This window comes from Aegilops tauschii, chromosome 3, assembly GCF_002575655.3.
Source record: "Aegilops tauschii subsp. strangulata cultivar AL8/78 chromosome 3, Aet v6.0, whole genome shotgun sequence".
NCBI classification, from domain to species: Eukaryota; Viridiplantae; Streptophyta; class Magnoliopsida; order Poales; family Poaceae; genus Aegilops; species Aegilops tauschii.
In genome coordinates, this window is record NC_053037.3 from 614,935,604 (window position 1) to 614,948,219 (window position 12,616).

Genomic DNA, 12,616 nt, shown 5'->3' on the forward strand with positions numbered 1-12,616 from the left:
AAACTAATTGCGTTTACAAATCACCCACACATATATACTCCCAAATTCGTTTGGGACATGCACATATTTTTTGGAAAATGAAAAAAAGGCGTCCATTTTTTTTGAAATCTACTTCGTAAATATATTTAAAAAATCCAGTTTTATATTAAAAACATCTAATTTGCTAAAAGTTTCAATCGCATCAGAAAACTGGCTGTTTTTGAAAGTCTGCGCATGTTGTTTAAAATTAAGATTTAAGGAATAAGACCTCAATAATGTGAAACAATTTAATTAATAAAAGTGAAGATTTATTAGTAGCCTAAATGAGAACTGCATATAGATCTGGGTCGTATAAAGTTATATATCATGGGCTAGGACACCGGCTAGCTAGCGGTCACTGCCTAAAGAAAATAGCATCATGACTTTTCCCAATGGCTTAGTTGGGCTGTAAGAAGGATGACTTTTAAAAAAATGTACAAAGTAACCTTTAAAATCTTACACGCAAGCATCCACTAATTTAGGGGAATTTCCGGACAGCAAAAGTGTGAGCTCTTAGAATGTTCAAGCAAACATTGAAATTGCAATGCTGAAATTTAAAATATAAGGATGGCTTCTAGAACGTTACAATCGACTAAAAGAAGGATTCAATCCGAAACTAGAAATGTACATAATTATTGAGAAGAAAGAAGGCTTCCAGAAGTTTAAGAACAAACCTCAGGAAGTTCACCGACCTTCCAAACATAGGGTTTAAAAGTACAAGAATAAGCTTGAACTAAGTCGCCACAATGATCAAGGCATGGAGCTCACTGGCACTACTAGGAAAATGCTTATACCAGTAGCGCCTGTTTATGACCCAACGCTACTGGTATTCACCAGTAGCGCTGAGTAGAAAACACGCTACTACTAATAAATAACAGCAGCATTTGTTAGCTTGGGCCGCGCTGCTGTTACATGGGCCGCAGGGCAAAAGCAGTAGCCCACTTACCTGTAGCGTTTGTTTTGAACGGGCGCTACAGCTGGTGGGCTTAGCAGTAGCGCCGGCCTCTACCCAGCGCTACTACTAGAGGAAAAGAAAACCGGCCCGAGCCCCCCCCCCCCCCCCCCCCCGCACCCCCTTACTCTCACAATCGATCCCCTCCGCCCGACGACGCCGCCGCGGTTAGGGTTCCTCCCCCCCCCCCCGCCTCACCCCCGTCGACGGCGCCGTGCGCCGCCACCACGCGCGGTCGCCTCTCGCCTCCTCCGACGCTCCAGCCCCGTAAGTCCCCATTGATCTCCTCCTCCCTGCGCGCGCCACACTAGCTAGGCTCCAATCGATTCGCCGCGGCGGCTCGCCATGTTTTGGGATTTCGCATGGGGGAAAGGGATTTAGGGATTGCACGGTGGCTCCGCGCTTCGATGCGACGTGTTCTAGGCTTGTTTCCTCGCGTGATTGGGGAGAGAGTAGAGAGACGGGTTAGGTGAGAGAAGTAGAGGTTTTTTGTTGCTCACCGAAACTTAGGAGAGAGTAGAGAGAAGTAGAGAAGTAGAGGCTTTTAGCACGTATAATTGAAACTTGGGTTTCAATTCTTGGCTGCTGTCCCTGGAGCATTGGCGGCGACGGCGGTGCCTAGTGTTTAGAGAGGGGTTCTTTCCTGACACTAGGGTTATGTCGTGAATGCTCCTCCTTTCATCCGAATGATGTTGATTGTGCCAGTTCTTCTTAAAGTTCTAAATGTCTGTATCCTCGTGAGCTACCCTATGTGTGAATTTGATCCACTAGCTTCTTTGTTGATGCATATAAAGATATGACCAAGAAGCCCTCACTGTTATGTGGTTTCATGGAAATATCAATGCTTGATTTGATACTGTTTCAGGTTGAAGAGAGTATCTGTATGTGGTGATGCTCAAATTGCCAAGTTGTTATGGTGCGCATTTGAATATATGCTAACACCCGTTTTGAAAAAAAATGCTAACTGATCTGTGTCATGTCTCTGTTTTCTTGAATGAGAAAACTGACTTTGCTGTGTTAATTAGGACAGGTTGATGCTATCTTTCTTCTGTTGGCTACATTTTCAGCCGTGAATTCTGTTTCTGCAACTGAATCTTGGTACATAAACTTTGCTTCCTTGTTCTCCATAGGGAGCTTTGTCAATTTTGCAATGCCTCTTTAGGCAAAGGAGCAGGGTGTAAATTGACAAAGCCCTCTATGGACCCAAATCGCTATCCATCTGATGCTGTTAGTGAGCCCATTTTTGGTAAATTTCATAAAAAGAAAACACAGATAGACAAAGAGTTGTATCTGATCTAAAAGAGGGGTGTTTGCCTTTTATAGTTTTAATTAGAGGTGGGCGTTCGGTATAAACCAAAATTTCGGTTTCTACCAATCGGTTTTTCTTTAAATTCGGTTAGGAAAACAGAAAACCAAAAATGCCAACTGAAAATAGATAACCGAAAATTCGGTTAACCGAAAATTCGGTGTGGTTTTCAGTTTTAAACCGAATCACCACAGTTTAAGTATCTGTGCCTAGAGGAATGCAGCGGCACCCTGTTATATAGGCAAAAAATCTGCCTCAACACATTAGTCGCGCGAGGTGGGACTAAACGAGTCAAATGGCATAGGCGCGTTCGCATGCTGCACGTGTGGGCACACACAGCCTTTACAAAAGAGCCCACGTGAGTTGGGCCTTGCATGCATGTTGTCCAGGTAGGCCCGTGCGGCATGCACGATGTGTTTGGTGGCGGTCGATCCTGTGCTCGATCGTGGGCGCGTGACTCCCGCGAGCCGTTGCTGCGCGCCTGCGCGGCTTCATCTGCGCCGTCTTTTGCGTTGTTCGTTACACTGAGTCGTGTTATTCGGTTTTTCTTTGGTTAACCAAGATGAAAACCGAACCTACCGAATTTTGTTCGATTAGTGGACATGAAAACCGAAATTCTTTGTGACAGTAGAAAAAACCGAAAATTCGGTTTATTCGGTTCCGGCTTCAGTTCGGTTTTTGGTTTGTCGGTTTTTATGCCCACCCCTAGTTTTAATTATTGTGCATCTGATGCCAAAGGTGGAATGGATGTTTACTTTTTCTTTTTGTGAATCTTGTGCCGTGCTGTTTTGAAAGATTCGAAGCTGGTTCAACTTTTGGATGTGGGAATAGATAAAGTGTTCCCCTGGATTGAACTACTTTTGCTTGTCTGCTTGCGCAATAATGGCAATGTGCCATTTATCTTATTATTAGGCTCTGTTTGGGTTACGTGATCTCTATTAGGTTATTGTCTGAACTGAATTACAATTTAGTTGTTATTTTGCTTGCCATGTGAACCTCATGTGTATTCTCTATGATGTGAACCTGATGTGTATATTATTCAAAACCTGATGTGTATTGAAAACTTTATGTTTACTTTTTGGATCGTTAATCCTTTAATCGTATTGCTTTAGGGAAATGGCGCCACCACCACCACCACCATGTCGACGGTGCAAGTCAAGGTGCGCCAGCAGCCTTGCAACTGGCACGCTGTTCGGCATCTACTTCAAGTCTAGTTTTCTTCATGGGACGGTAATAAATTATATGAAACTAGTAACCACTATTTTGTTTTTAGTGTTATTGGCATTAATGCATCGTGTATATATCATTTTGCTTTTTGTACACATATCGTCCCATGCAATGTGAGGTCAGAATTCAACAAGCTGACCGGAGACTCTGTGACCTTTGAGGCTCCTGGGGCCCCTACACTATGGAGGTCGAGAAAGGACGAAATATGATGCAGGTGGGAGGAGATGGATGGGTCCGTTTCATCGCCCACATGCGTATCACCGGTGGTGAGTTGATCAGCTTCTCCTTCAGAGCTGAAAGACCCAAGTTGGCCGTGATTTATGTCAACAAAGAAGAAGATGATGAGGATGATGACAACCCACTTGGTAAAGCCATCATAGCTCAAAGAATGAGGTTGAGCGAGGAGGAGGTGTGCAACCTATGGGACATCATTCCGCCACGTGCTGACTTCGTCGGGGTGCCATTCCTGACCCGCCTGACAAGTACCATGGTTGATCGGCATATCATGGCATGTTGCATTTACTGTAGTAATTTGATGATATGCTTTATTGTTATACTTAGTGTAGAGTCCGATGATATATATGCTTAGTGAATCTTATATGCTTTGTTGTTATACTTAGTGTAGAGTCCGATGATATATATGCTTAGTGAATCTTATATGCTTAGTAAATCCGATGATCTATATGCTTAGTGAATCCGATGATATATATGCTTTATTGTTATACTTAGTGTAGAGTCCGATGATATATATGCTTAGTGAATCCGATGATCTATATGCTTAGTGAATCCGATGATATATATGCTTTGTGTAGAATCCAAAGAACTATTAATAGTGTAGAATCCATATATACTTATTAGTAGAATTCATGCTTAGCAGAAATGTAGTACTGTCTTTGGATAGTGTAGAATGTGTGAGGCTACTTATTAATTGATATATTTTTCTTATTCAGAAATTACCAAAGAGCCTATCTGAGAGTTGTGGTATCAAGCCTGATGAAGAAGGCTCTGCTGAAATACGCCTTACCGCCAGGGGCTCCGTCACCACTTGTGCGTACGGCGTGGACACGGACGGTCGCACACACTTCAACTCGGTTGGGTGGAAGAGCTTCCTCGTCGGCAAGAATCTTCATGTTGGACAGGCAATCCTAATTACTATCAGGAACACCCACCGCCCAGGCTTGAGGATGATGGTCGTCATCAATATCATCTAGAACTACATATGCATGCGTGTGGCTGCTGAACCATATATATGCTAGTATGCCTACCTAGTAGACTTATCAACTATGATCTATCCATGCATTGTTGACTACCATATATGAGTTTGTGAGATTGTGTGGTTATATTAAATGTGGTATTGTCGTTAATGTTTGTGAGATGGTTCTGTGAACTTAGCTTATTTGCACTGGATTTGTCTTGATTTCCATGAATATTGCATCTGACTTCTTCTTTTTATTTTTTATTTCTATTTACCTAGTTGTAGCATGGGGAGAAAATAGGGCGCTACTACTACGTGATGATAGTAGTAGCGTTGGTGGAGAAAGAGGCGCTACTACTAAGTATTTTAGCTGCAACGCTTGTTTAGAAACGCGCTACTGTTAAATAATAGCTGTAGTGCCCTAGCAGTAGTGTGGGTGCCCGCGCTACTGGTATGTAAAAACCAACGCCACTAGTAAGGTTTTCTCTAGTAGTGTGGCATATAGAACTGATAAGCACTTGGTTGATAGGGGTATCGATGAGTTAGATATTGATGTGTGGACCGTCGACTGGACGCAGGGTGATCGACACAAACTAATGTCGCCGAACGGTTGTTGCACCATGTTTTAATGGAATATTTTAACCACATACGTGCATGCGGAACCATGGAGTGACCATGCCAATAGTAATTGATAGAGAGAAAAACCATAGATTTTATATGTATAATAATCTTAAAAATAAAACACACCTTCATATGTATAATACAAGCCATTAAAAATATATAATGGTCTCGGAAATTTTGGTTGTGACGCAAAGCTGAAAATAGATACTTAAATACTAAATTGTTAGTATCAATATTCTGTATTTCCATTTCTACAAGATTTAGAAAAATATATACTTACAAAAAATCTCTATGTATTATAATATTAAACTTCTTAAAAAATTGCTAGCCCGTGCAGTAGCATGGGTTGACGACTAGTATTTCTAATTCTGAACTTGTTATGGGATTCCCTTCCTTTTTTCTAATTTTCACAAAAAATCATCTGTTAAAAGTTACCTGTCAACACCATGGTGAATGGTTAGCCGTCAGAGGTCAAAGGTCAAATTGTCAGTGGTCAGCAGGTGAAATGATTGTTGGTCTAGGGCGAAATCTCGTGAGGGAGTGTCCGCTCAGCCGCTCGCTCGCCATCGCGGAAGAGCCACTGTGTACAATTTTCAGTTAAACATTGTTCATTTTTAAATAAATATTTAAATAAACTGACATATGTCAAACATTTTTCAACACGTTGAACATTTTTTATGGCATGAAACATTTTATATTTGTGAAAAATTTACTTATATTGTATAAGCATCTTTGGAAAATTTCATGAACATTTCTTTAAATGGGTGCACATTTTTGTTAATCACAAACTTTTTCTGAATGGTATGAAACATAGTTTTTTTGAATAACAAGAAAATGTTATTACATTGTATAAACATTTGTTAAAAATGCCATGACCATTTTTTATACATGCTTTTTCTAAAAGACACAAACGTTTTTTTATTACATTGTATCAACATTTTTTAAAGTTGCATGAATAATTTTTTACAACACAACTTTTTTTAAGGCCTTATGAACACCTTTTCGAAATTTGAAGTAACTAATGTTTCAAATACATATATTTAGGATATTTAACACATTTATATGAAAAAAGGAACAACACAATATAATGAACAAAGATCAGCAGAAGCACGTTGCTAGGCCGGCACACTAGCCTATCGCTTGATGCGATGCTACGTTAGGTCTCGCATAAAGCGCTGCCTAGATATGCCCCAGAGCTGTACATTGGGGACCCTGATTTTCAGAGCAAGACAATATAATAACTATGTGACGAGAAAGAGAGTTACAGGAGTACATTTTCATTTGGTACTAGAGATAGAGATGTGGATGCTCTGTTGAAAGGAGCAGAAAGAAGAATAACTTTATTGAGTGCTGCAAAAAAAAAATTTGCTCCCAGTTGTCAAATTAACTCTATGGCATGCCCTTTCCCAAAAGAGAGATAATAACTTGATAAGATGAATCTTGGGAGGTTTTGCATATCAAGGCTATGTAGCTCTCTCAAACAAGAGAAAGAAACATATCTATATAACATCTGTCGTCAACGACAAAATGATGCTGAAAATGTTCACAACTACAGTCCCATATAATGATTTCAATAATAGAGGCGATCATGCATGGAATCATCTTTGCTCTCCAGTTAATCCAAACCGTCCGTCGTCTCCTTTCACTGCTAGTCGCCATGCTATAAATGCACCCCCATTCTCGGCAGATTTGTGGCAGCCAGGCAAGCAAGCATCGACACGTACCTGCACCCATCGCACTAGCTAGCTCTGCACCACCACCTGCTCTTAGCATAAAAATTGAATATGTGCGATTTTTCAAAAGTAAATATTACTTAATAATTGGCCATTTTTTTCGATGATGTGGACCCCTGGTTGGAATACACAACTACGAGAGTGCAACGAAAAATGCGGCGTTCATGTGCTGGCCCACGTGACCGAGCAGTTGCTTACGACGAGCCATCGGCAGCGCGAATGCAAAGTCTCACCTACTGCGAGATGCTACTTCGTCTCGTGGTAGGCGATCGCTAGATGGGCTGGCTCAATATGGTTTTCTGGGAGCGGTTTTCGAAACCTTCTATGACAGGTTTCAACCGGTCTTAGAAGCTTCTACGTGTTCTACTTTTATTTTTTCCGTTTTCTGTGCTTCTTCACCAGCTTTCCTCGTTTTTATATTTTTCCAATACATGTCCATTTTTTCAAATACACGTTATTCATTTTGTTAAATACATGTTTTCAACATTTTCTCCAATACATCTTAAACATTTTTTAAATGGCATGAAACATGTCATTGAAGTATGCGAACATTTTTTTACATTGTACAAACATCCATAAACTTAAATGTGTGAAAGATTTTTTTTAAAATTTCACATACTTTTTTGAGTGGGACGATACTGTTTATTTTTCTGAATGACACGAATTTTACATTTTAGATAGATTTAATAAAATTTCACAAACATTTTTTAGTGCATGATATATGTTTAAAATGTCACGAACATTTTTACCAATTTATTTTGTAAAAGTTGTGCATATACTTTTTCACCACATGGACATTTTTAATGTGGGTGCACCTATTCAAATTTCGAAGAAATATTTTAAATGTATATATATTCTGAATATTGTAACACATGTAGAAAATAAAATTTTAACAAAACAAATATTAAGAATAAATATCAGTACAAGCATGGTACTGGGCCGGCCGACTATCCTATGGGCCGAGACGAGGCTAGGTTTCACGTAAAGCGATCCCTAGACATGCCCTGCATGTGTACATTTTATTTTGAACACAGTACACACGCAAGCGCTCATATATAGTACGAGTATGCACTCGCCCCTATGAACGCACATACGTATACCCTATCCATATGAGCATCTCCGAGAGACTGAGCTGGGATATCATCTTGAGAATGACGAAGTCACCATGGACGCCTCGTAGTCGATGGAACGTCTCCCCTCCCACTGAACGCGCATCCCGGGAAAACCTGAAATAAATCCAGCAAAATGGGAGCACTAGTACTTAAACTCTGATGGGCTGGGGTAGCACTGTCCTCCTAACCATCCAACCACAGGTTGGTTTGCCCCGTAGATGTACATTGGGGAGCCTGTTTTCCCCCATAAAAAAAGGAGGACACCGATTTTCAAAGCAATATTTATCCCTCATAGTTAATTCAATTAAAATTGAACAAATGAATTTTATTTATGTTTGATTATGACATAGCTGCATTTGTTTTATGTATTACTTCAAGTTGATTGTGACATAGCATATGTGTTGTCTTAGTCTGCGTCTTAAAAGACAATTTTATAATTTCTTGCAGTCTTTTGGTGGGAGCAATCGTGGATTCTAGTATTTATGTATCTTTTTTAATAAAGGGAATATATTAATATCATTAAGATATCAATTATAGCCAATCAGTCATACACTAAAACGATATCCATAGCTAATCAAGATATCGAGAATGCACAAATGCACACTGATAAATGAGAAATTTGTTCTAAAACTTGAAAGAGACAAGTGAAATAAAAGCATGATTTGGCCAAAGTGAACGGCAACACACAGTGATAGAAACAACACCAACCACAGCCCTTCGCAACATATGAACTGAGATTGAGATTCTTAGAATATGTAGTTGTGTGGCCAGTAAGCAATGTGCTGTAAATACCCTATCGTGGTTATCTGCTGTTTCTTGACCAAATATGAGATCTGTTTGTACTGCCATGTTTCCCCCGTCGGCATATTCTTTTTCATGAGAACTGAAGTAGGCTTTTGTTACTAAATCTAGTAGTTTGGGTTTACTAAGCTAACTCATTAGCCGTCTTTTACTTTCTACAAAAACAAATCCATGTCTAATGTTTTTCATTTACTAAGAGAACTCATGCTTATGTATGCTAAGTTGCTCACTCCCATCTCCCAAAGGCATCAGCTGGATACGGGGTTAAGACATCAACTAAAGTTTGTTAAGAGTGATTTTTTTGATATAGTAATTGTTAAGAGTTGCTCTTACTCATCTCAGGTGAACTGTTAATAGTAACCATGTGACGAGAAAGAGAGTTACAGAAACACATTTTCATTTGGTACTAGAGAGAGAGAGATGGATGCTCTGCTGAAAGGAGCGGAAAGAAGAATAAAAGAAGAATAACTTTATTGAGTGCTGCAAAAAAAAAATGCTCCCAGTTATACCCTTTCCCAAAAGAGAGAAAACAACTTGATACGATGAATCTTGGCAAGTTTTGCATATCAAGGCTATGTATGTATATAACACATGTCGGCAGCGACAGAATGATGCTGAAAATGTTTCAGAACTACAGTCCCAAATAATGAATTCAATAATAGAGGCGATCATGGAATCATCTTTGCTCTCCAAATTAATCCCCACCGGTCGTCGTCTTCTTTCACTGCGAGTCGCCATGCTATAAATACACCCCTTCGCCGGCACATTTGTGGCAGCCAAGCAAGCAAGCAAGCATAGGTACCAGTATCCATTACACAACCTAGCTTACCTCACCATCTGATCTTAGAATGGCGGCCTACTACAACGGCGGCACGCCCATGTCCTACTCCAACACCGACGAGGGCTTCGACGGCGGCAGGACCATTTACTCCACCCCCACCGAGTGCTACGACGCCAGCAAGCACGGCCTTGGCATAGGCCACGGCCATGGGTATGGCGGGACCAACATGTACTCCAACACCACTGACGTCCACTGCTTCGACTCCAGCATGCACGGGCAAGGCCGCGGCGGCGGTGGCAGGACCATGTATTCCAACACCGCCCACGGGCTCTTCGACTCTGGCAGGCCCGGGCATGGGCACGTCCACAGCTTCGGGCACAACGACGGTAGGATCATGTCGTACACCACTACCACCACCAAGGAGTCCTTCGGCGGAGGCGAGCAGGGGCAGGGGTACTACAAGAAGGAGGTGAAGCAGCACAAGAACAGGGAGCTCGTCGGTGAGGTTGGCGCCTTTGCCCCGGTAATTACTCAGGAAGTCAACATCGCATAGAGATAGAGTACAATCTTATCCATGGAATTAAGGTTGAAGTTATAATAGCCGGCTAGCCTCGCTATAGCAGCTTGAGCAGGGTGCTGCTATATGGTGTTTATGTACAATTGTCCGGTAACGTTATGACATACCCGCTATAGTTGATTTGAATGACCACTGCTATTACTTTTTGAGAGCCCCGGAGTAATCTTTCCTACTTATAAAGATTGAAATTGGTGGCGAGTTCACATTTGAGTCTAACATTCTTTCTAAATAAACAAGTACAGTGATCCCCACATGTGGAGTAAATTGCTCAAAACCATCATATTTGTGTCTAGGGTACTCCAAAACTACTTTTTTTGACAAAAATCACAAAAGACCACTACTTCCGCGCAAAGTGAATAACGAGCGCGTTTAACAGCAAACTGACGGGTGGGACCCATATGTCCAGGTTGATGTGGCGAAGACTAGTCCTAGTCAATGTTTGACCTACTGAGGTGGACGGGGGTCCCACCTGTCAGCCACACCACTGGGCTCCTCTCTCCTCTCCTACTCTTCTCCCCTCTCCTTCGTCCTTCCCACAGGAGCGGCGACCGTGGAAGAACAACGGCGGCTGCTGACCCAGTCCGCTCCGGCGAGGCTGAGCTGCCGTGCACCCGCGCCCCAGCATGCAAGGCTGAGCCCCCAGCGCGCGCCCCTACCCGCTCCGGCAAGGCCAAGGCCCCACATGCCCGCGCCCCTGCTCGCTCCGGTGAGGCCGAGCCCCCGCGTCCCCGTGCCCATACCCACTCCGGCGAGGGCAAGGCCATGCCTGCCCGCACCCCTGCCCCTGCAAACTCCGGTGAGGCCGAGGCCTCGCCTGCCCTGCCCCTACGCACGGCAGTGCTGCAGCTCAAAGCGCGATTCGCGACGCAGCGCCGAGTTCGATGTGGTAGGCTTGCTGCGGAGGAGGCAGCGTGCCATGACGCCTTGCCTGGTGGATCCGGTGGCCCGTACCCGGATCCGGCGCTGGTGCCGGTGGGAGCTCGTAGGGCAGCCCCGCCGTGTCAGGTGAGGTGGCCGGAGCCGGCGAGGGGAGAGGAGATGGCTGCGCGCAGGTGCATGTCACAGTTGTGACGGTCGGCATGGTGCGGGAGTAGCCGGAGAAAGAAAAAGAAAAGGGGGAAATAAGACATGTGGCTGACAGATGGGGCCCCGTCCACCTCAGCAAGTCAACACATTGACTAGGACTAGTTTTCCCCCATCATCCTGACAGTTGGGCCCCACTGGTCAGTTTTTTTGTTAGTCATGGCTCTCGTCTGATTTACTGCGATTTGTTATTCACTTGACGAAGAAGTGGTGGTCTTTTGTGATTTTTTGGCAAAAGCGGTAGTTTTGAAATACCCTAGCCGCAAATACGGTGGTTTGAGCAATTTACTTTGTGAAACTAGCAACCTTTCAAGAGACACATACTTTATTGGATGTCCTCAGAGACTTCAAGAGACATATAAACAAATGTAATTTACTCACGTATGAGATCTGTCATAAATTAACAAATACACAACTTTCATGTGGGAGTAACTTTTTTGAAAATGGCATAAATAACAAAGACAAAAACGCTGAACTTTCGCTCGCATCTCTTTCGATTCCGTGTATGGAAAAACCTGTAACCAGTGTTGGAGCTGCCCTTCGGCGTTGAACGCTGAACTCAAGCGATGATTGAACACACCAGGAGACGAACTCGGGACAGCACTGACTTGCCGGCCCTTCCGGCGACGAACGCCGATTACTTTTCTCTTTGTATGCATGACACACACGAACACAGAGACTACATATCTCCTCCTGGCCGTCCTCACAGCCTGGAAGTCACGCCACGCACAGAACACATGCACCAAGGAGAAACCAGTTGCTTTGCAGGAGACACTCCTTGGTGAGTATCAAGACTACATTGTGGCTGTGCCCTCACTCTGCTTACAGTGAGGAGTATCATATACTAATATCATGATACTATGTTCATAGTGCAAGTATCATAGAGTAGTATCATAGATGATATTATTTATTGCCACGCATGATAGAAAGTAGCATAACATTTATTATGATACGATATTTATTTATGTTACTCTAATCCTCTTTCTTCTTTAATTGTCTGCCGTATCAGCATGTTTGCTATTTTCATATGCATGATACCAGCTAAGTTATCACCACTATGACCAGCCTCACGCACCAGCCAGCCATCTCCCTCGCCCCTCTAAGGCCACGACATCCATGCACTAACCACTTAACTGGCATGCACATGCAGACGTCCAAGTCAAGCGCTTGCGTAGCATCTCTGAACGACCACACGACCCGGCCATGCAGC

At 42.8% G+C, this 12,616-nt stretch overlaps 1 protein-coding gene across 1 annotated transcript; it reads left to right on the top strand.

Annotated features, from left to right (window-relative positions):
* The first annotated feature begins 9,480 nt into the window (after nucleotides 1-9,480).
* Nucleotides 9,481-10,469, top strand: LOC109784693 (uncharacterized). Its single transcript, XM_020343295.3, has one exon. The coding sequence runs from the start codon at nucleotides 9,814-9,816 to the stop codon at nucleotides 10,297-10,299; it is 486 nt and encodes a 161-aa protein (XP_020198884.1). The 5' UTR covers nucleotides 9,481-9,813; the 3' UTR covers nucleotides 10,300-10,469.
* Nucleotides 10,470-12,616: the final 2,147 nt, after the last annotated feature.

What these genes read in the sequence shown, in the direction of transcription:
- LOC109784693 (XM_020343295.3), top strand. Translation starts at nt 9,814, where the DNA reads ATGGCGGCCTACTACAACGGCGGCACGCCCATGTCCTACTCCAACACC.